At 35.9% G+C, this 25,700-nt stretch overlaps 1 protein-coding gene across 4 annotated transcripts in view; it reads left to right on the top strand.

Moving 5' to 3' along the window:
- The window catches only part of LOC105568030 (trace amine-associated receptor 9), a 61,434-nt gene that overhangs the window by 5,532 nt on the left and 30,202 nt on the right, over positions 1–25,700 (top strand). For 3 of the 4 annotated variants that reach the window (XM_012023383.1, XM_012023382.1, XM_012023384.1), the window contains exons 3-5: positions 18,819–19,095; positions 19,473–19,781; positions 21,886–22,011. In XM_012023383.1, coding sequence (XP_011878773.1) covers positions 19,560–19,781; positions 21,886–22,011 — 348 coding nt within the window. In that variant the 5' untranslated portion in view covers positions 18,819–19,095; positions 19,473–19,559. Of the gene's footprint in view, positions 1–18,818; positions 19,096–19,461; positions 19,782–21,885; positions 22,012–25,700 lie in introns of all 4 variants that reach the window. The other variant, XM_012023385.1, reaches the window with a different exon arrangement.

Below are 25,700 nucleotides of genomic sequence, written 5' to 3'. Positions count from 1 at the left end.
TAGCAGGAAGATTGTTCTGCGTTTTATCAGGTTGAGGATTAAAACTCCTCTTTTCCATTGGCTCCTTCGTGCCGGACTAACGATTTCTTCTTCGTTCTCTTTACGTTTTAATATGCACAGCCGTTATCGCCATGTACAATTTTGTACTTTACGATTCCGTGTTAGGTGTTATAAGTAAGTTTTAAGTGAGATAAGATTTTCTATTAGAATGTAGTTTCACGACAATTGATGTGTATTGTAGTTGAACAAATTTTTAATTTCTCTACAAAATAATGTATAATCATTAAATTATTTGTCTTCTCTCATCTCATTTAACATAGAATCTCAAAATACCATTTTTTACACAATAATAATGGAAATTAAATATCCATTGAGCTTTTACTTCTGATTTTTTGCAAGCAATTATAAAAATTTCAGAATGTTGTAAACACATTGCTATAATTAGTTTCAAAATAATAAAAATAGAAAACAAGCTACGCATCTAACAATAGAAAACAAGAGAAAATAAATAAAAATTAATCATATATTTTTCAACTAAAATCTCGCTTTCTTTTGTCTGTTCGGAATTTACTTTTAGATGTGCCTTTCATTATTAATTAAATTGTAACTATTAATCATGCTTTCAATATGATGTAAGTCATTAATTTTCTATTCATGCAACGCACATTATTTGCCTGAGGTTCTACTATATGTATATTGATCAATCGAGCGTTATGTATTATTGATTATTAATACGATACTGACAAATTGTTACAAATATTGCACATCTCGTGAAACTGCAATAGGCGTGCGGTTTTTTTTGTCGCATCGGAAAATCATTACATCTGATGACAGATGTCAGCAATCCGCTTATCGTAAAACTGATTTGCTTTATACGGCTGAAATGCTAAATGTTGTCAACCAGAGTGAAAAGTACAGGGAATTACAAATACCATTATATACGCCTTTACATATTTAATACGATGGTATTGCATAAATTATATATACAATATATATGTATATATAATCTTATTGCGTCAAAAGAATATTGTGCGGGCGTATAAAATTTTCCATTTTCATATCTACGTTTTCACGCTGACGACTTGTTTTATCATCCGCATGTGGATGGTAGATAAGCAAAAATATAGAGGACAGACAAAAGCTCCTAATGCTACGGTTCCCATAGCATCAGGAGGCAAAAAGCCTTGATCTTGTTGTCACCGTATTAAATTTTCGCGATCCGATGTTAGACGGCGTATCTAACAGAGAGTTCAAAGAACATTCTGAGGTTCACCAGGTTTTACGAGCTTTTCCAGTGTCGCTGTGATATAAAACGTTAGAAATATCATGCCGATGGAAAAAGAATTTCTTCGGCTTTTCCTGACAAAAATTACTGAATTTGACAAATTGCGTTCCTAGTTCTATCAATATTTTAAAAATGCTGTACAGATTTACAGAATGCATTTTTCAATATGAAACCACGATTGGAATTGAAGCGTGATTTCAAGCATTTGGTTATCGCATGAAATGCCGCTTTGCTAGTATCGCGTTAATCAAGTTGACATACGCTTCTACAATTGAAATCGCACGTAGTTGACGCGTTGGACAGTCAAAGACAGACGCGTCATTCAAAATTCACGCTTAGAGGAAGTCGTGCACGTTTGAGTCTCACTGGATCAACAGGTTTACTGCTATTTAGTCTGTGCAAGGAGAATTTAGACACTATCTAGCACATGCGTGTGCAATAAAAATATTATGTTAACGTCCGCGTATTTAAACGCGATTCAATATTGCTCTGAAATACATATTTATTAACAATACACAAAATTAATTTAATATTTTCTTTGTACTCCTGTATTAAATTGAGCACTAGATTATGGAATAGCTTCGATTAAAATTAAAAACAATTAAAATTTAATCAAAAAAGAAAAATCAGGAAATGCTGCAATAAAAATAGAACAGCTCTGTATATTTCGCGGAAATGTTGACATTAGCAAAAAATTAAAATGAAGATTGATTCAGGAAATCATTGGCTGCAAAGTTTGGTAATCACTGAGATGGAAATCGCGAATAGAATGAACGAGAAAACCGCTTCACTTCGAGCGCAATCGTACGCGGCTCACAGGGGACGCGTGTTCATGGTTTCTCATCCTTTCGTTCACGGAATTTTTTTAGCGAACCTCGACGAAAGTTTTAACATGCTCGACAACGTCGTTTCCAGTTGGAAAAAAAACTTTCGTACGCATTAATTTCTGCCAAGCTTATTTATGTTCTCGGTTCTTCCTGCGTTACAGTGGTATAGCGGAAGTCGCGATGGAAAGAAACGCGGCGAATAGCGCGAGTGAGGGAAAAACCGTGGAGCTCTCTTTCATTGCGAGCTCTTCTTGTCCTCTGAACCCTCGACGAGAAATCAGAAAGAAGGGAATGAAGAAACGAGAGGAGTAACATCATCGCGACAAATTACAGGGCACGAGCGATAATCACTAAGTAAATTTATTTTTCATTAAAAATTCACCTTTGTTCCATTGAAGCAAAAACGAAAATAATATTTTCGACAGCCTTTAATAAAGTTTGATTAATAAGTCTGCTAAATAAGCCGTGTAATTTCGTCACGTTTGCGAAGTTAACGAGGTGGTAATTTTAGTCACAATTTTTAAAGGATCGAACAAAAGAAGAATTTATATTTCTTGTTACGATATTTCTCCCTGCAATATATCGCACGTTGGTATTTGTTCCAAATAATAATAAAGTTTATGCGATATTACAAATAACAGATAGACAATTGCATAGATATAGAACTTTTTCTAAATCAATAAAAAGACCAAACGTTGTGTCCGGTCCTTGTAGCTTAGAAAACAATTACGCTCGCCGCTTAAAATGCAATTTCATCGCGCGCATACGCTCAAACACGCGCGAAAGAGCAAATCTGTTTGGAATTGCGTTTGCGTTTGGGAATGGAAATAATGCCGCGGTCGCTGCATCGTACTGCGATATGTGATGCATGGCGCAATAGTTTACATAAATTTAAATCGTATTTTCGAGCAGTATTCTGAATCAGATTTAAAGGCTTCCATCATTCTTGCATGCTTATTTGCGTTCTAAATAAAATGCTGAAATATTGTCACTTTTAATCAATGCTATATGTTTTTACGGACGTTATGTAGGTAAGTGATATATGTTGGAGCATATTCGCAATAAATATTTCGTAGGAGAGATCTGAATGTTCCACTTGCCAATGGGTATAACAAATACCACGGGCGAATAGTAAACATAAAGAAAAACAACAATATGCATAATTAGCTTGTTACGCTAATTGACTGACTTCATAGAAAATGTACTATGGCTCAATATAAACAAATGTGTTTCGTAATTAATTTCTTCGTTTCTCTAAATTTATGTAACACATAAATGTAATTACCACAATATATTACCACAATATGAATTAATCACGTAATACGTGACTATACAACGATTGAAACAACATGTTCATGTTATAATTACCGGCAGATCACATATTATACATTGAATGTCGTATATTGTGTACCTCCTGATCCGAAGAAATAGCAGCGTTGCGTATTTCCTCTCTCGCTGCTGATTACTGGTCCACAGGGACTAAATATAAGAGTTATTTTTAAAACAAAAAATTTATTCGAGTTATCAAGCCTACTGTACTAACTGACCAATTTGAAATTTAATTTCGCAAAAAATCTTTATTTTTCCGTGTCAATAAACAAGTTATTTTTTTATTAATACTTTTAAAAATCATAGATAATTTATATCTAAAAGTAAAAATAAATTGTTAACCTTTTTCCCATTTCGATAAAAATTAACCTTTGAACGATTTGTATTTTAATCAGAAAGAATTGTTCTGCGATTTTTATTTTTTTCTCTCAAAAACAAAAATCACGCGTATTTAATTTATATGTTTCCCTATTGAAAGAAGGTCCCAAACGATATTCTAAAATTGCCTTACATAACACCTTCATTATTATAGGTACTTATATTATTTTTATGAGTTACCTACGTCAATTACAGAGAGTACAATTTTTTTTCGTTATAAACTTATATTTTTATTCAAGTAATAAAGTTTTGATACTTCTGATCTAATCTATGTATTATGTCATGTTCATTATGTTCCATGAAATTAAATATATCATCATTTTCCATGAAAAATTAGATATATCTATTAAACGGTTATTCTTTTTGATTTATTTTTGGTCTCATTCGATTAAGCGTGCAAAAATCCTGTAAAATGTGCCACCCTAACAGTGACTAATTGTTGTTTTGTAGTCAATAAATCAGGTCGAGTTTTATTTTTGAGGGAAATATTTTTGCTTAAAGAATAACATTTATTTTTGAGTGATTTTTTTTTCTCTCAAAAGTAACTCTCACGTGTGATTTTTAAAGCAAATGACTAGGAAATAAAAGTTGCAATTTGATGAAAATCAAGAAATAATTTTAAAAATGGAAAATAAAAATCAAAGTCATGACATCATTTTTTCTAAAAAAAATTATCGATTTCAATCCCTGCTGGCCCATTATTTTAAATAGATTTATATATTCCTTTCTAATCTATCTTTATCGTTGATTAAAAATAAATCAAGCGGTATTGACTGAAATAAAATATAACTGAAGGTAAGATTTACAGAAATCCCGAGTAGAGAGTTACGTCTGTTTATCCAAAACTTGATGTCCCGTAACACGTTATAGCGGCGATGTCAGCTCACGATTCATTCCACTGACGTCTGTCCCGTTCAAATAGCTGAAGTTACTTGCTCGAACGTATACGACAATGCGTGAACACGAGCGTGGAGAACAGTTCCATTATTTATCGGCGGAACTTCCCCGAATACGACACCTTTGGGAAAGTCCGATCGAATCGCGTGTCCCTCCTCTTCCTTTGAGTTTCTATTTTCCTGCCAGGATGAAAGATGTCCGCCACGACGTAAATTTTACACGCTAACGATACGATAGCTTAGATATATATTCTAGTAATCTCACTGAATTGTGATGTATCGCAAGTTACACGGTTCGCTTGCGTATAAAAATATCGTGCAGGACGAAGATATAATTCGAAACAAAGTAGTTTAGAAAGAGATATCTGCTGCCATACGCTTCACGCTTGTTACATCTAGACCTGACTCTACGACTTTCTGTCACGAAATATTCTATCAGAAACGCATATTGAATGTTCTCATCTTTTTTTTTTACGGTTTTTATCATATATTATAAAGTTTTTCGAAAGTCATCGTGCATTAGCAATACCATAGAAGGATATGGGGAAAGATCGGATGAAGTTTTACGCGTTTTACGAGCGACGCATCGCTTAAAGTTTCGCACCCGTGCAAACTGCCGAATTCATTCTTTTACACCCTTTACGATATTGCAGACACCCTCTCGCAACCCTGGGACTTTAGTCGTTTCCATAGCCGGCGCGTCAATCTCTTCAGCGTGTATCTACCTTGCGATCGTAACTGCACGGCTATATAGCCACCAAATTGCTGAAACAACAGCCACCGGATACACGAAAGAGACTGTTTCTGATAGGAGTTGGTTGGATACGTATCCGTGTGCTAGGATAATAAAATGGGACATTGATTTTACTCCTCGCAGGTGTTTATAGGGTGCTAATCCTACGATCCATTCTTCTATCCGAAGCTGAGTCTCGGTAAAATATCATTACGTCAATTCAGTTAGCGTTTTCATGGAGCGGATCAGGTTTATTTAAAAGTTAGTGTGTATAAAAAAGCTATAACAATATATTGTCGCTACCTCTTTACTCTCCAAGTAACTTATGGTTTTTTCGAGCAATATCCGAAGTACATATGAAGATGGAATATAAAAAGGGAAATACGACAGCTGTAGACTGCAAGCAAACTTATACGAAGTTATATAAAGTCACTGTGACAATATGACAAGTTCGAGTGCGACGTCCGACGATAATCAATAAATTCTTCAAGTTATTGATTCGTAAATGTAATATTATTTTTTTATTCGTATTAGTTTACTGATATTTTATTTGTCTGCTGAATGGGAGATAAAGATTTTGCTCGTTCTCTCATATTTAGAAAAACGCACAGACATTTTTTAGCAGTTTATAATGGAAATAAAACAAATCTCGTAATATTAACGCAATCTCCTTTCCATGCACAACGATGCGTAAGAAGAAGCCGCGGTTACGCCTGCGGTTGAACTTGCATGTCTGACTAAAGCCAAGCTTTACTACTTCCTCCGTCGACGTAGCATGAAAGCAACATAAAAACTCTTACCTTATTTTTCTCTTCGGTTTATCTATTTACCTGTACAACTCTGTTAACTCAACGTAATATAAACTTGTCAGTTAGAGATAAACGGATAATAGAGAGTACGATATAAAATTGCATTGCAGATGCATCTACCGAGAGAATTTTACTACATATTTAAAATGCATAAAGAAATCGCTTTAGAATGGTCTTTAAGAAACTCAAGATTGGTGTTTAAATATCTACTCCGGCTTTTTATTTAAAACAAAAATGATAAAATGAGAAGAAACACTAATTGTTAATCGCTGCTTATTACTGGTCTCTTTAATCGAGGCACTAATTCGATTTCGCGTACATGTATTCAACGCTCGCTGATCAGTTTCGCTCTTCCAATTACGGAGATCAGTTTGCGCAATCCACTTTAGTCATTATAAATTCGCACTCGCTGCCATTTATTTGCTCTCGCACGTCGGAATTCTCGTCATTGCAATTGACACGCATTCTCGATTTACCCCATATATTTTGCTGGCGCTCTGACATACCGAAATCGATTATGTACTCTATATAGGTATGTATTCGATATGCATAATTGGCACTCCCTAGGCACCTCCTGCTAAATTGATGCCGATATTTGACACGTGTAATCCCTAGCTCTCCCAGCTATTCCATTTACATCGATCGAAGACTACATTCGTAAGACGTAAGAGTACAAGCAAGTACGAGAAGTACGTCAAAATAATTTAATGACCGATATTTACCAATATTCGAGGCGTATAAAATACTGCAATATATTAAAGTATTCACGTTCGTAAAATTACTTTTACAATACTATCCGTAAATTGTTCCTCTGAATTATTCGTGTAATTTAACGAAACGTAACTTTGCTCAATTTATTAAACATGCTATTTCGATATCATATCGACCTCACTATTCATCCTTGATTTATGCGCGATTCTAGAAACCCAGATACGTTTTACAGAGATAAATACACGAGAATATAGCGCACCAACGTGCGAGTTACATGTACGTCCAACATAATCTGCAAAAACTAACCCGATTGTAAGCCGTGAGCTTAGTGCGTCGTATAAATAATGCAAAATATTCATAATTCCCGTGTCGCGGCATAAACGAAAGAGAATAGCAAAATCTACGTAGCGACCAAAAAGACATTCACAGCCGGTGGCACCATCATTTATCGTTAACACTTCGTTAACGCGTGGTCCAATCCGTTTACGCGCTTTTAAGCCATCAAGCGATGCATTACGGGGCCGGCAAAGCGCACGAGCACTCAAGAAAAGCAGATTGGATGTCCGTAAAATTTATGACGCTGACTCGACGCAAACGGCATAACCGTTTTCCGCCCGGCTATCTCGCGCGATCCCACGCGTTGCTCTTCAACCTTTTCACGGATATGACGATTCGCGCGGACGTCTCGTCCGCGGAAACGTCATCTGTTTCGCACTCAGGATATCCTATGAATACACGTGAAACGAGAACTTATCTATTTTTTTTCTTCCTCCGGCAACCCGTTCCAACAATGTCCCGCGCGTGTCCCATTTTAACACTTATCGTCGTGAATACCGAACCGCGCCCGTTCGTTAAGAGCCCCGCTTTTCATTTGTAAATCGCGCCTTTTTTTTCTCCACAATGCCGTCGGATAACGTCGTCTCGAACACTGACATGTACTTTCGACGATATTTCCCCCCCTCCCCCCCGACTTGAATAAAAGTGTAACGCAAATCTGTATATAAGCAATCTGTATATAAACGTGACACGTTCGCACGGGACAGGAACGTGCGCGCGAGAGAATAGAATTTTATGATACGTTCGCACTTTCCGAAGAAATTGCGCACTGAGACTGAAATAGACTTGTTAAGTTAAATCTCGCTATTGAAATTCATTCGTTGAATCCAACGCTGCGTTTCGTCACTATCATTACGCGCGTATTGGCGACATATCTGCATACGCTACAATAATAAAAGAGATATCGACTGATCTGGACCAAAATGGGCGTTTAAGTAGAAATTGCGTAAAATCGAGATAGGACCTTGCGAAAGAGATTAGTCGATATGAAATTCATTTTGCTCGAAATTTTGCTTCATATTCAACAGAAAAAGAATTCGCTAAATGCTTTTAGTTCGTCTTACAACATATTACATTTTAAAGAAGGAATTTCGATTTTATTTCCTTTTCGTTTTCTCGTCGACTGTCCCTGAGACGCAAAGAAAAGTAGGTGTACAAAGGCGTGCGCTACAGAAATGGCTGCGAGAAACGCCGATCCAGACCGTTTCAATTCCGCATCCGTTTGGCTCTTTATTTTATCGATTGAAACTTTTTTCCCCGTTCACGCGGGTGACTCAAAAGATTTTTTGATACGTACCACTTTCCCGCAGACGAATTCCGGGCGTGTGTTTTATGAAAGGACGCGCTCGTTCGCGTTCTCGTCTCAGAACTTTGCTCGTTTATCTATCTGCTCGACTCGTTACTCAGTGCGCTCGTAAATCTCGCGATTACAGATCGTTGACCGTGGCGTGACGTAGTTCTGAAAAATCCCGCTTGCGGTTGCTGGTTCCATCGGCAAAATTGCTGAATGTTTATTTAATCTGATAACGCGCGCGCATTGTTCCTGCGGTAACATACTGCATGGTTCACAGACCGTAGAAGTGAAGAGGACGTTTGCAGTTCTGTATTCGCTTTGCCGGCATACGAAACATTTCGCATTTGTTGCAATTTCTTTTAATTTAAAAAGAAATAGTATATATTTTTTTAGAAATAAGTTTTAACAAAATATTTTTATAAACATATTTGACATATAATGAAGTCAATAACTTGAGATTTTGCGTATTAACAAACCATGTTCAATTATAAAAGATAAAAGAGCTTCAAAATTAGCAGTAAGGGAACAATGAAAAATGTTTTTATACGAAACAAAAACTGCTAACAAATTACGTCAGATCGTATTTATTCTTTTGATCTGTTTACTCGGGAATATGAATTTTTTCGGCAGCAGGTCGAAAAACGCACCTCGCTCAATTTTAATTTAGCTGGAATAAGTCAAGAGCAAACGAACACGCGGAATTTCGGCCGCAGTTGGCAACTGTGTGCATTTGTAGGTATGTGTTATCCGCGAAAGTACGGAAACGTCAACCTCGATTCTACCACGCATACGGTTTCCAGAATGCGCGGTTTAACCGCACGGCACGGCAGCTGGAATTTTTCGCCTCGTCCCTTCCGTCTTCCGGAGTAGTAGGAAACAATTGGAAGACCGTTCCTCCTGTTCCCTTCTCTCCAGTAATAATATAATTATATCGCATAGAATAGTGGAATTTGATTGCTCTTTTTGAAATGTACAATTTCGTCGGATATCTTTTTATGTAATTTGTACGATAATGACATTTTCAATACTGCATTAAAATTTAATATTAAAATGTTATACTATATATTAATATCTATATCATAATATATTAATTAAACTCGAACCGAGGTTATTTAACAAAATAGATATAAATTTTCTGCAAAGTGACTATAAGTATTTTTATTTAGCAGAGTCTAAAATAATGTAAAATTTGCTTAATTTTTTTCGAAAGGTGTTTACCAGATTTTTAAGCAAAATTTTCTTTTTGAGATGACTTGCTTAATTTTGTGTGAAACCAATTTATACATTTTTTTTATGCGATGTATGAAAAATTAATGCTCTCACATTTTGTAATGGGATTGCTTTAAATTTTTATTTAAAGCTTAAAGTAATGATGTAGAATAAAGAAATAAGTAATCTTTCTCATTGTTATTGTGTAAAAGGAAATAGCCTTAATAAAGAGGTCAAAATTAACCATCAAACGTTGATCTCACACCAGAATAGCCTATATTGAATATTACACCAGCGACAATTTTTTAGAAAAATATAACTCGTAGCATTTTAAAATTCTGATATGCAGATTATATCCGGCCTATAATTCGTTTATTGTCCGACTAGTTTTTTTTTATACGACATCACCGTACCATGAAATGTATTTATTGTCCGATAGAGTGCCGCGTATTGGAATATCACTCCTCTAGAAAAATCCATTTCAGAGCATCGTGCTTTTGATACACAATGGTCAAACGCTCTAGCTAGATTTTCATTTCACCCTGGAATGCGGCGATGCAGTCATTGAGTCATAAATCCAATAAAAGAAACGTATAAACCGTATGGCCATCAACCAGTTATTTAAAACCAATATAGACGCGATCAAGCGATTGCTCGATGTTTCGGTGTATATAATAACATTTACGATGGATCTGTTTGGGATAGATATACTTCGCGATATAGGAATATTTACTTATATGATGAATAATTACTCTGAAACTATTATATTTGCGTGAAAAGGCTTTCACCCCGAGAATTTGTGCTAAAATATTTCGGATCGTCCGAACAATGGGTGCAGCTAGAATTCTCGAAATATGCAACAATAAACGTGAAAGAGGAAAACTATGCAACACGGGCTGGTTAAATGGTTAAAATAATGGCGCTGACAAGCATGAATTGTAATTGCGGTTATGTAGAGTGTCGACTCTTTCGTGTTACGACAGATACATTTCTATTTACACGTACGTACCGATATAGTAAATATTTCGTCTACCAGCGCAGTATTTTGTCCCCGTAATAAAAGCAGGAGGATTTCTACTCGGGCGCTACAATGCTACCCATCGGATATTTCCAAGATTTCTCGACAATACGCCATATCTACCGCAAATATTTTCCCGTAGCTATGTGATCCGATTCACATCTCCCTTGTATCGTCATCCTAGAACCGCAAATATGCGTTGATCGCCTTTCGCAAATAAATTCCGCGATCCTAATACGTGCTGTATTACAGTCGCATTTGGAATGTGTGTCCAAATCGAATGCAATTGTTCTTATGGCGACGTATAATTCAGAGATTAAACCGCTTAAAATTTTTAAATCTAGTCACAGCAAAAATTTTAATAATATAAAAGCGAGATCTTCGTTAGCTTATGCTTAGATAAATTTGTATTTTATAAATTTCATAAATTTTATAACATTCTGTTTCATTCCCGTGAACTATAATTCGCAACATATTTGTATATAATTAACGTAAGAATTGGACACAGTGGATTTAAAGCGATGGCGTTGCACACAAGTACATAATTTTCAAAATAAGGTATTAACGTCGAAGTTGTCACACAGGACTCTCGGGGACTTTGGTTTCCGGGGACTTCGGCTTCCGATCCCAAACTCACGATCTTTTCGGGATACCTAAACGTCCCCGTGAAACATCGCGGTACTCTCCATGAACGTAAACACGTCAACAAGGAAGTCCGAGTATGGCCGCAGGGTGAAACGAATGGAGATAACAAATGGTTATTTCGCGCGGAACTAACGACTTTTCTTTTTGTCGCGCGGCCGCTCCTAGCCAGAGGTTCGGCAAAAAAAAAACCAAGGGTGGAGCGTTTCACGGAGCTGAATTCGGCGACACTTTTATGGATATCTTCTGCAGTAAGATTTTTTTCAGATTACTGCTTTTATGAAGAGAGATGTATGGGGCCAAGCAAGTGCTTTACGGCCGACAGTGACGAATTGACGGAGTGTTGTGCACAACACGTTTCCCTCCTTTGGAAGAAAAATTCTGATAGCAAACGAACATTTCTATACGATCTATTTTTATAGACGGTCACGGGATATCTCACTTGGCTACGTTAGCGTGGAGTACTGTCGATATGTCGGCAAAACGTAAAGGGTGATCGTTGTCGACGCAGATGGATATGATGGAGTCCGTAGGAGGTGCAGGTGCTCTTATTTTAACGAGTCTTGTTTTTTGCTCATCATAGATATGAAAGAGTTTTAATTGCGCACGATATGAGTCGCAGCAATGCACAGATATCGTATGCCCGTTTGATGTATCGTGGCATCGATTTCAGTCGTAAAATGCTATCGTGCAAAAGTACATATTGAGACATAAATAATAGAGGTGCCTCGTATTCGAAACAGATATTGCAGAAGAGTTATCATTTTTCAGCGGGGAATTGGTATATAAGATGCTTTGTGAAGCATCCAATACAAAGAGAGTTCTATTTTTTTGCGAGAATCCGAGTATAATTACAAAGTCGTTTAATATTGAAGATAGAGAAAGAACGAGATTTTAAAAGATGTTAACAAATAGAATATTACAAGTGTATTGATTAATTTTTACGTTTTAGTTTCTTAACTTTGCTGCAATAAGGTTCTAACTTAGAGATTAGGTTTTACTTGAATTAGATTTCAAGTTTTATATGCAAAAATAGGTGGTAAATTATAATATATAAAATAGATTATGAATTATAATCATATCTAATCAAATTTGATTAAGAAAATCGACATTAGATTTATCTAATGGTAAATAAAAATATATTCTTTTATTCTTTCATTATAAAAATTTTTTGAAATAATCTGAATAGAAAAACACTGCAATGAATATATTCATTAAATTGGTAAAACAAAAACATTAATATAAATTTACATACGTGCATTGTTGAATGAATAACTGTGCCATAATTTATATATGTTTTATTATATACGTATATGCGATTCTATACGTTATTTTACTGCATGGTGCGCATAATTTAATGGAACAGAGAATTATTTTAACAGGATATTAATTGCAATTTAATGAGAAAGAGAAAGGTCGTTTAAAAGTAAAATATTAATCAACGATTAATTTTCAACACGATTAACTTGTATAATATAAGGACAAAGAATGGAAGTTTGGATATGAAAGCCAACGTAAAATCGATCGTGCGTAGAGCCACGTCGCGCGAATTGTAATATATTCCGATTCAGCGCGGTGGCTTCAAGAAGAGCGAAAGGATATATCCCCTAGAAATCCATGGACGACGCTATATATCAGCTATAGAAAAGCCACTGTGAGAGATAATAAAAAAGACTTATCGCACGGTTTCGTCTTCCACCATTAAAGCTAACGATCGTCGTGAGTTGTTACATATGTTCGCCGATTGAACCACGCTAAAATGCACCCCGCCAAGTATGTCTCACGCGTAGTCGACCATTATGATCGCACTTGTACGAGTTCGATCGCTCACGCGTGCGACAGACGCGGCCAAAAGTTTTGGATCCCGGAGGATCCGTGGGAGGAGGTGACAGCCACTATTCACGAAAAAAACAAATTTTAATTTCACCATCTAAATGCATCCGGCGCCGGTGCGACTAAATCGTCGGTACTCAACGGGTTCCGTTCCGTCGTTACGGGTGGGTGGTAGTTTCTGACATAATAAAGCCATTTCCTCGACTTAATCCCCGTTCCCCAGTCGCGGAGCACCGTGTATCCTACCGTCGTGCCTGTACTCCGCCTTGCTACTACTATCGGCCAAAGTGACTGCGAGAGAGCGGTGCCTCAGCTGGCGAAGTTCTTAGGAGAACCGGCGCCGTCTTGGTACCGCGCCGCGGCGATACGAATCGGTACCAGCAACGAACTTACTTACGCGACTTATCAGTGTACGCTGCTCTTATCTGGTTCCGTGTCGCTCAACTATAACGAACTTGAGCCGCGGACCTTCCGAGGGAAACGGCAAACTGAGCTCCTTCTCGAATTTCTTTTATTATGTCTATATTGCGTTATGACTTGTCATCTCGTCGCAAGCTCTTTATACACGATTGAATGGAATTGTTGTGTATTAACAGTACAACTAAGTGGAAACGAAGAATAATAGCAGGATTTAATATTTTATCAAGATGACACGATAAAGGAATATAATCAAAATTTCTCTACTGGGACCGATCTTATTCAGATGTCAGAAAGAGTGCAAGAGAAGTGCGAGGATTAGAAAATGTGAAAAAAATAAGATACAAAATCGAAAACATACCGTATCGTCTTTTTTTGGTTTAAATATATATGGACGCGATATTGGAAAGTTCGTGACGTAAGGCGCACGAATAACTTTGTACATATCTCCGTTAGGACATAAAGCGGGAAAAGCTGACATCGTCAGGAAGTTAGAATATTCTACTTTGTCACGGTGCTTGAATATTCCGTAGACTTCATGGTAAGACCAACATTGTTTTCGCAAATGATATACCGTACAACCTCAAACGAGAAGAACTTGAAAGTTTGAACATATCCTAGAGAAGAAATATATAATGCGCAGTTAGAATGAAACTTTTGAATTCATTTTGCAACGGTTTCGTCTTATGCTTTCGCGGACAGTTTAACGCACAAGCTGCTAACATAGTCGCGTTTGCTATCACGATATGTTACAATATCGCGTGCAACAAAAATCCTGGATTAACCCTTTGAAGCATACATTTTTCTATTGAACCATTTTTTGTGAAACCTTGTATACAAGAGTTTTTGGGGTCGCTTATTACGAATCAGTTATCAGATTTTCATAATTCAAAACGGCGGATTCAAGATGATGGAATTCAAAATTAAAAGAATAATATTATTCAACTGTAATTCAACTATGCTAAGAAACATTATTTGGATATTATTAGGATCCATGAAATCTAAATTCCAGTTGAAAATTCTTATAGAATATAAAAATAGCGCGCGCGAAATAGCGGATACAAAATTGAAAATTTATCATTTCTTAGAATTTACTCATTCTTGGCACTACCCAGAGCTAACGACGCGGACGTGATAAGTCCCTAAATATCATAATGAAACGAAAATGCTGAAAAACTTGAAAACTTTGCATTTTGAATTTAAAAATCTGACATCAGATTCATAATGAGCGACCCCAAAAACCTCTTTATACAAAGTTTTCAAAAAATAATCTTAAAAAAACTTGGTCAATAATGAATTTTTCCGAAAAATTGCTGTTTTTTCATATTTGTTGATTTATAAAATTTTTACAATAAATATTACAGACTACTCAACTTTTTTAACGTTTTTTATTGCTAAGATACCCAAAAAATGCAAAAAAACCCGACCTAAATGCGTAAACTAGAAATTAAATAGCCAAAAAGTAAACAAGTTGAGGTGGTAACGTGAATTACCTGCACCATGCTTCAAAGGGTTAAAGTCGAATAGAAAAGCAAGGGGTCATACGTGACACAAGTATAAGTGTCAAATATTTTTGTGTTGTATACCAGCTACAAATTATCGGTATAATGAAAGATTTCGTGATTTAAGCGTTATCCTTGCTTACTCTGTGCATTTCCGAAATTTACGATTGCCGTAAACAGTACTGTAGATAAACCCGTTCGATTAAAATTTGCATCATTACACGTAGCTTCGTCAATTTAACGAGACCGTTCGCAATTATCAACGTAAATTGCTGTGACATTAAGATTAAAAAATACACGAACGTTTGAGCGTGTGACATATCGGAAAAATCAAGTAAGCTTCAGCTAAAGCAACGTTCTCTTCTATATTAGTCAAATATTTGATTAATATAGATGTCCGATTAGTTGCCATTCGGAAAGAAATTTGGATTTTATCCGGCGTGTTATTTTAATGAAGCAACGATGCGATGTTTGCTCGCGTAATTGCAGGAAACGAAGCTGCTAGCCTTTATTCGCCGATAGCGAGCACGTGTGCGTAAAGTATATGACGTATCGATCGTGCGAAACTTGCTCATAGAGAATGCAAAAGCATGTGTGTTGTGTTGGTCTATATACGTGGATATGTACGTATACACGGTATGTGAGACCGTTTCCATTCCATTCGCCTTTCTATTCAAGCGTGAAAACGAGAAAGCTGGCAAGTCAACATTATTTATCGATTGCACACCAAGTAAATTAAATTGAAGGCTCGAGTGCAACAACCAGGCAAGCTCAGTTTTCTCGATAAACAAGTTAGTTGCCATTTGTTCTGAATGAATGGTGGTCCGTTGAATGCAAAAAGGTTGCGTGCTAACAATAAATTAACAGATACAGCGAAAAAGGCAGAATATGAGCAGTTCTGATATTCAACGTAACCATTTATGAAAACGATGGCTGATTTTTCTAATAATAAAACTGCATTGTAGAAATCAATTATTATTTTGTTTATCACTTTTGTCAAAGTGAAATTAAACGCAATACTCTATAGAAATTTTTATAAATGAATATATTGGTGCAGTTTATTTGCATCGAATTGCACAGAATGGAATTATTAGCGACATAAAAACCACATATGTCAGCCGCATCTTTGCTATAATATATTCAAAACGAATAGCATTATGAGTGAAGCCTAAAGGGCAGCGGGGCGAATAATAGGCACGAATACGTATACGAATACGTATATGAATAGAGCGGGCTCAAACGTCGAGACAGTGTCTGTCGAATCGTTACTGAAAGAACGGGAGGAATCCTCGCAAAGGTGTGGATGAAAGAAAGGAATTTCCAGCATTGAGCCCGGGATGTGCTGTCCCCTCCCCGGGCAGGGGGGCCTATGCTTTTTAATTATATCAAAATCTATAATATCGCCGAAGGTGATCTTGCGCTAGTTAGCTACTTTCTCGTTTTTAAAGTCTTGCTATTGATTGCGCACGATTCGCCGCATTAATGGGCAATTTGATCTTACAATCGAACGGGTTACGTAATTTTTCGACAATTAATATGCCGTTAATAGTCGGTATGATTTATAATAAAGCTCGTAAACAGATAATGAACGCCAAAATGCATTGCATCCAATTCAGGATGCAGTAAATAATACCGGGCACGAACAGTTGGTGAATTCCACTACACTTTTCGATCTTTTGTTTTGAAAAGCGTCTTCGCCAGCCACATATATCTACAGCTCGGAGAATAAATGTATTATATAAATATGTTACGATAATCCCTGCAATACTTTTGTCGTACGTCACACAATTTTTAGATTTAATGCTTACTGTTGCTACTGTAAGGGATGCAATTATTAGCACATAATGACGTTTAGAAATTATGATTATAATTAAGTTAGAAGGAAATAGTAACATTTATAAATAGAATTGTAATCACATTTTTCCACATTACTTTAGTTTCAAAAGTAAATTATTCTAAGAGAATTATTATTACTATTTCTGCAAATAATAATATAAATTATAGTTTTCCATTTCTTCAATTTTTCTGTTCCGGCCCTTTCGAATTCGAACTCTTTATTTTGCTGAAAAATGTGCGGTTTAATAGAAATTATATTTGTGAGTAGTATGCAAATAATAATCATCTTGTAATTGTATAATTTTGTTGCAAAGCAGAAACCATTTTGTGACTAAATTGTATAACTGTAACCTCTCAGAAATCACGACAATATGACTTTTGATATAATACACAGCAGAAAAACGAAAATTACCGAATATCACATCGTTTTCTAATTGTAAGTTTTTTCGTTTCTAATATCCTAATAAAATGTAATAATATATTGCTCCGTATTTAAAAAAATAGTTTCTAATAAAACAATACAATGGTGTAAAACTAATATATTGCGATAAATCTTTTATATAATTAATTATGACAGTGAATAACAAATAAAAATAAGCAAATAATCTGTTTAATTACAACTATCAGGCATGCGGAATAAAGTCTGTCTAGGCTTCTAGCTTATCTCGATAAGCGGCTTAATAGCACATTAATTTCCAATATTTGCTCGTGCATTCGCGCATGGGGTCAATACATTAATTATCACCTGAAAATCAGACGGGTGATGTTAACTGGTACTGGCTTCGGTTCTAAACGAAATTTGCAGTGAAAAGAAACGTCCGATATTCGCGCAGATATCCAATTAATTTTTCCATTTTCGCCATTTCACGCGCACGGGATGCAAACAGATTCTTTTAAGTTTTAATTACGACGCGGGTATATAAAAAATGGAAAGTGGCCCTCCTCCGTCTGGCGCATAAAAGGTTTACAATTAATTATTCACAGTCCGAAGAGCCGAGCTTATTACGGAAGAGCATGATCCGTATGAATTCGCAGAGATCTATTCGGCTCCGGCGTACTGTAACGCATCATCGATTCGCCGTCAACGCGAACGGAATTGACGCGCGCGATCGATCAACGTCGAGTTCGCGGACCAACGGCTTCGTTCGTTTACGTGGTACAAATAAAATTCCCGGAAACGTAGCGGGATGCGCCCGTACGCTTGATTGTTGGAAATATTGCGGGCAAGAGCAAATAAAACGTCGCAAACTCGAAACGTACGAGTTTCAAATACAGTCTGTGATTCCGTAGAGAGCTCTCGCGTAACAGTGTAAAATGGGAATGCCGATGAGTACTCGGCAGCCGTAGTGGAATTTAGAGATTAATTACAGTTTAACGTATTAGATGTCAAATAAAACAAAATCTACTAGTCTCATATGTATTACATAATGTTTTAGTATTTAGTATATATCTATATTTTTTTAGGTAGTATACGTGTTATATATTTTTTTATCATAAATTCTTCGTAACCTTGACCTGTAAAAATATTCTTTTCTACATCCACAAGTTTCTTCCACACACATGCAACAATATTTTCGAAATATCAAAAATATTCTAGTTAGTACATGTAAAATAATAATCAGTTTCGTCTTGTCACAAATGTTATTCGGTAGACAAGCAGTAAGATAGTCCTGACTCTGTAAATTTTTGCGCATACAAAAGCGTAAATGCAGAGAAAACTGATATTATGTTATTCTTATCCGCTTTATTTTCTCTTTTCTCAGAGCTTGGCTTCTTACCCGCGTGTCCGCAAACGCTGTGAATGCAAGCTGAGATGCATCGCGTATCAAGAACCTATCACATGTTGAAGCCACACATCGTTTTGCAAATGCGTACTCGTGAGTCGCGAGCGGACATTCGAGTGCGTCATTAGACGCGCTCAAACGTTCGCAATCGCGTGGATTCTCAACGATCTTGATGATGAAGAAGCAGTGCTTAAAAAAGCTGGTCGGCCATCATCAAGGCGGACCCTTGAAAATTCGCGATCGTCAGGGATGAAAGGTACGTTGCGATATTGCTCTGCCTTCCTTTCCTTTCCTTAAAACTCGTGTTGTTACATTTTCATTGACAGAAAAAACAGTTGCTCTTAAAACAACCGTTTGCAATATTTTTATTAATAAAAAAACATACGATTTTTAAGAGATATTGTTGACCCAATCTTATTATGATCTCTATTGTTATTACTGCGATATTGCCACAAGGCATCGTATCTTGTTAGTTATTCATGCATAAAACAAGTCAATATAACGAAATTACATTAAAGAATTATTTTTAATGAAATAAGCATCATAAGATTCCTCTTCAAATTCCTCCGTACATAACTAATATGATAAAAAAGAAGTATAATAAGATTTCATTTAAAAAAAGATTATTTTCAGAAACGTACGAAGTGCCTCGAGCGAGACACGGATGTCTCGTCTGGGGTTTCGGCACCGTAATCGCGTGGGGAAGTGAGCGAACAACTGATGATGATGGAACACAAACAGACGATACTGCTGGCACCCTCACTGAGCAACAGCAGTTGTTGGCGAGGCGGCACGTCCGACGCCGCTTGGACAGGCCCAGGCCCTGGGGAGCTGGTACGAGCTACCCTGATACTGCTGCTCAGCCTTGGTATCCTGTGCGCAAATCTGTTAGTGATATGTGTTATCAATAGCAGGCAGTACAGCAAATATATACATGCTCAGGTAAGATGGTACATCTATTAATACAGTACTTGCAGTTTGATTTATATAGCTTTTTAGAAATATAATAAACAGTTCAGGCCTTCCTTGACCAAATTTATATTTTGTTACATTTAAATTTTTTAAATTAATACTTTTATTTTTATGATGAAATAATAATAACTGCAAAATTTGTAAAAATCTCAAATAAAATCAAGGAAAAGTCGAGACACATATACATATATATGTATAAAGCGAGATTAATATTACGTTTGTTTTGTATCTTATAAAAGGATTGAGGTAAAATATCAGTTACGCGAGTGTACGAAGGTTTTAGTCGGTGCCATAACTCACAGTCTGTGATGGCAGGTATTTTCTCCATTTTCCTCTTCTTCCTATGTAAATCAGTCTCTGAAGTGGTTAGCTACGCGGAATACGGGACAGTCATGTTTCTGGATTCTAAATGAGTACCGTCGAGTTTCGTAGAGACTGATGATCTCCGCAAAAAATTGTACATTAGTGAGTGGATGTTTCATCCTCTATTTATTGGATTGATTAAAGTTTCCCGACAACGTAATACGTAAAACTGAGGACATCTTAGTTGAAGCGCAGTATATGAATAATACATTATTAGCATTTATTCATTTTCGTCGCATATGTAAATCTTTCTAGAGAGTTAAATAAATACAAATTCGTATTTCTATAACCGTATTGCATGCACATGAAATACAGGGTGTACTAAAACCACCGGATATCCTTTTAATCGCAGATTCCTTAAAAAATTTCAAGAGGAAAATTCTAATAAAAAAATGTCAAGGCTATGATAGTTTTTAAATAACAAGCGATTATATTTCACAAATGATAGGTCTGAGATTTCGCGCGCTCCGGCACGGCGACATGACGAGTGATAAAAGTGTTCCTATGTGTTTCGCGAGCGAGCGAGAATCAAAGTCACCGTTTAACGGGACAGAAAATATTTGAGAAGACGATGATCCGGTTATTTTGAAAATTTGAGGATAAAGAGAGGCAGGAGACTAGATTGAATCTAACTGAAAATTCCAAGTTCACTCAGAATATCGGAGATCGACTAAATCGAAGGATATCAGGATGCTGATCAAGATGCTCATCATAGTGAACCCCTCCCTATTAGTAATAAGACGTTACACAAAGTTAACAAAAGAAGTGGTTAAAGATAACAAAAGGAACAATTAATTCGAGAATGAATCGTTAAGTCTGTTGTGAAAGTTGTCACTATGCTAAAAAGGGCGATATTCGTAGGAACACCTTTATCACTCGTCGTGTCGCCGTACCTGAGCGCGCGAAATCTCAGGCCTGTCATTTATGAAATGTAATTATAGCCTCGACATTTTTGTATTAGAATTTTTGTTTTGAAAGTTTCTAAAGAATTTATAATTAAAAGGATATCCGGTGGTTTTAGTACACCCTGTATATCCTTGTTCCAGTGCTGTGACACCTAGTTTAAACGCTTTTCGAGAAACGATTGTCTTAAGCATTTTATCTCCCTTTGTTAACAAGAAATATATAATCTCCTACGCCGTAGATGTATTGCCACTAATGATGTTTAACTTTTCTGTATGCTCTCTACGGCTCCTTCTCAGTTTTTCTTCTTCCACCTAGCGACTTCGCGCTCTCAGATCTAATTTATGTATATGTAAAAGTTACATAGCCTACTAAATATGTATACGAAAGTAACTTCGAATTTCCATACGATTATTAGCGGCAGTAGGAAGTAATATTTCAAAGACTGAAAGTTGAAACTACATTAAAAACTTCAACAATTGGAAGCATATATTTTTTTACTGGATCGAAAAAGTTAAATTTGTTTATTATTGCGTACATACACTTCCACTAGCATCAATTAAGAATAAATTTAATTTGTAGTTAAATAAATCAGTTAAATCAACGGATTTTAATTGATGCTCATAGAAATGGTACATAATTGGCCAAAGGAAGTTCTCGTTAAGTCTCAATCGATATTTTCCCTCCCTACACGCCTCATGACAGAACTAACGTCGCGCACATTACACAACAATTCAACCGTTTCGGTAACGACGCCCATTGACACTGACCAAAGACGTTCAACAGGTTCTCCTCAATTTTCTTCCAGCCCAGATATTTGCTGACGAGCTTAGCGAGCAACGATCTAGCGATTGGTCTTTTAGTGACGCCTTTCGGTTTCTTACCAGCTGTTTACGGATGCTGGCCGTATGGCGAAGTGGTCTGTCAAATTCAGGTAACTTTTGCACAGTTTATCAGTACTTCTTTTTATATACTCCTTCTTTGTTTAGCCTTCGACATTTATATTTGTTATGCAGATCGTGTTAGTATACCGTTTTTGAGAAACAATCGACGTTCGTTATACTACTTTAATTAATGCCACATGAACAGATAGCTAATAATTTTATAGTACTTACATTTTATATCGGCAATATATTTTTATATTGCCTCATGATGAAGTTAACTTGAATATAACGTTGGAGATTACGATGTTACTTATAACGCGTTGCGCGTTAAAGAGCCGTTCAATAACCTCGACAGCTTTTCTTAGCCAGAAATCGTGGAATTTGTAGGAAATCTTGGAATGGTTCGCGCGATGCTTGGCAGGAAATTATTATCGTTTGAAACTCGTGGCTGCGCTTCCGGCAGCCGGTACTTCTTCCGCCATTTCCTCCACCAGTCGGCTGCTGCGACGTTATCGGAGTTCCTGGCGATAATCTTTACGCATCGCTCCTTTCCCTCCGATCCCTTCCTCGTCCTCTGCGCCATCTTCTGAGGTAACGATCTGATTTGTGACCATATATTTCTTCATTTCGCACGTACTAAACTCGGGAATGCGCCGTTTCGTCGACAGATCTCGAATTTCGTGGTATTTGCTTATCTAACCGTAACGGGAAATTGCAGTAATACCTTGCACGAAATTAGTAAACGCAAGTTATATACAAGCTACACACAACTTTCTGCTCAACTTATAATACATATTTGTCGCGCGTGTCACAATTTAATGTTGGAAATTAATTTTTCTTTCAATAAAATAATACAAATAGATGTGTAATATGTTTGTGTTGCTTCGCTCACTGATAGGCTAATATAATAACAACTGTTAATTAACTTGACGATATATTGACAACATATTCCCGTATGCTTGCGCAGTAAAATAGCGAGATAATTAATTTTAGTAACTGCGAATAATACAATAAAATTTAACAAGGAAGCCATGGCAGAGATCTCCTCGTTAAGCAGAGGTACGATGTATCTCTATTCTATCTGTTATGACTTTTTTAACATTAATATTTTCTCGAAACCATATTGATATTAATTGAATATGATGTTCAATTAAATAAACTTTTATTTATTAATTTTTTTATTTATTTGTTATTTCTGTCGATAAAATTGATCAATAGATAATAAAAGAACAATAGATTTGTAATAATATTGGTTGAAATATTAATATATAACATCGTCTATATGTATAATGTGGAAATAGAAAATGGAGCAGTGTCATTTTTATCTGAATATCATAAGTTACAGCCATACCTATAACAACAAATCATCTTTGTCGCATTTCCTCGATAAGACTCGAACTACATAGAGATAGATGTCGCGTTATATCGAAATACCTTTCTGATATCTGAGATGTTGATGTCTTCCGATGTTTCAGCTCTGCATTCCTTGAAACTTGCATAATATTGTATCAAAACACTGTCCGTTACCATCAATGTTCTTACGCTACGTCACTTTCGTGAAATATCGAGTTTAGACATATGTCAATTTAGTGCATATGTGCAGTAAGATATGGTCATTAATTTAAATTATTAAATAAAAAGGGAATCATCTTTATATAAATTGCAATCAAAACGTTGAACAGCGGATATCGAATCAATGTTGAGAGAAAATTAGAAAATGGAAGAAATAAAACAAAAGTTATAAATACAATAAAATAATTATATACTATTTGCATGATAAAATTAAATTATTCACTATTCTGATTTAAAAGATTTACATTCTTTTTTGTAAAACACTCAGCAATGATTCTTCAAAATTGCATGGACTGTATTATATGTGTGCTGCACGGTAATATACATATATAACGATCATATCAAAGCAAATATAGCAAATTAAGATTGATATTTTCAGTCAGAGTTCACGAAATATAAAGAGTACTCTTAAAAAATAGTAGAAATGATTAATTCATTTACTTGTACATTAATAACTAGTGTTCTTTTTAAAACACTTCTCGAGATCCTATCATAAAAAGAGTGTCATAGAAAGAATGAGATAAGCGATAGGACGGTAAGTGAAGAAAAGAATACAAAATAATGCGGTGGAAAGTAGAGACTTTATAAGCAAAGAGAATTAATAAACGCGGAGAGCGCAAGTTCCTGTGTAGCTGGAAATAGATTGCAAATTTGGTGGAGACGTGGTACAATTAGTAAGCAGAGAGAAAGTAGGTGGCAGAGAATTAATAAACAGATGCGAAACTCAGATATCTAATAATTAGGAAAACATATTGCATAATTAAAAAATTCAAAGACCAAAAGAATTGGGATATAAAATAACTTCTCATTATCTTCGTAGATACATTTCTACGAATCAAATTCTATACCTCGAACGGTGCATTGATACGAAGCAAAAAAAGAAATATATGATAATTATCTCAATGCGTTTTTGCGAGTTTCAATTCTTTTTACGTGCAGATAAAATATTACGACTTTGATAGTGGATATTTCGAAAGACTGTGCAATATATGTACGATTGAAACGTGTAACAGCCGTGTAGAAATTCAGATAATACTCGATGCTGCGGACGATCCTATAAAACTTTACGAGAACCATCGACTCTCGAAATAGAAAAGCAGGAATCTCGACACCTGCAGGAATTTCATAAAACCATAAGGATAATATTCCTATGTACGAATACTTTCGTCTTGAAGACACATATATCGCGTGTATTTCTTATATCCAGTCCCTTTATCCATATATCTCTCAAATGGATATGGGAACGATGGAAGGTTAACATCTGAAGTAGAATTCTTGTTTCATACTCTTGTTACATCTTTCGCATATGATACAACATTCCACACACACTGTTATATTTCAAATTGTGCACGCTACTTTCTTTCATATTTTATATGTACATTTTTTAAATCTTTCGAAATTTCATTAAAGTTTTTTCTTACATTCTTCCTAACAAAATTTTACATCATTGTAAACACGAATGTATTATACAATCGCGCAATTTAATTAATTATTAACTTCTTCTGATAGACGAGAGAAAGTAGTAGCACTCGACTCGATAGTATCCCTTTAACACAAAGAGAAGCTCGTACGAATCTATTAACCTCGAGGGCGTAACGATAGTGTTGATAGTGCACCCGATTTGCTAGCAAGCGAGAAAAAGAACGTGCAAAGTTTCAAGTACAACAAGTAAAGTTTCAAACGAACATGTAAAACTTTAAGTGATCAGCGAATAAAAAGTGGCGGGTTTGCAATTTCGGTTCCGTATTCTTTTCATCGTGCTGGCACAAACGACGACAATTATGCACAATTGAATCGAACTCGCGACCAGCTAAAAGCTTATATAGAACGATCCACGAGAATTAATAGTGTTTAATATTCCACCGCGTTAACGGGCGATCAATTACATTCCGTCCATTTTAAACGTCGGTCGCAAGAACATTTGTTCCTACCCGTGACAATAACGAGCGGTGATATCCGAGTTATTAAACAAAATGCTGCCTTTATTTGAATGCGTTTACCACATTGTTCCTATCGATATTTCTAACAGACAGCGAGAAATACAAAAAGACAATGCGCGATATTTTGTGTCATGATTTATTCAAAAACGTATAACGCTTTGTGAGGGTCGATTTCGCTATAAGGGATGAACAACTGTTTCGAGCTTCTTTATTAAGTCTATCTTTGA

This window comes from Vollenhovia emeryi, unplaced genomic scaffold, assembly GCF_000949405.1.
Source record: "Vollenhovia emeryi isolate VEMERY1.0 unplaced genomic scaffold, V.emery_V1.0 DF939132.1, whole genome shotgun sequence".
Lineage (NCBI taxonomy): Eukaryota > Metazoa > Arthropoda > Insecta > Hymenoptera > Formicidae > Vollenhovia > Vollenhovia emeryi.
The sequence above is the reverse complement of the archived record's forward strand: the minus strand, read 5'-3'. Positions and strand labels throughout refer to the sequence as shown.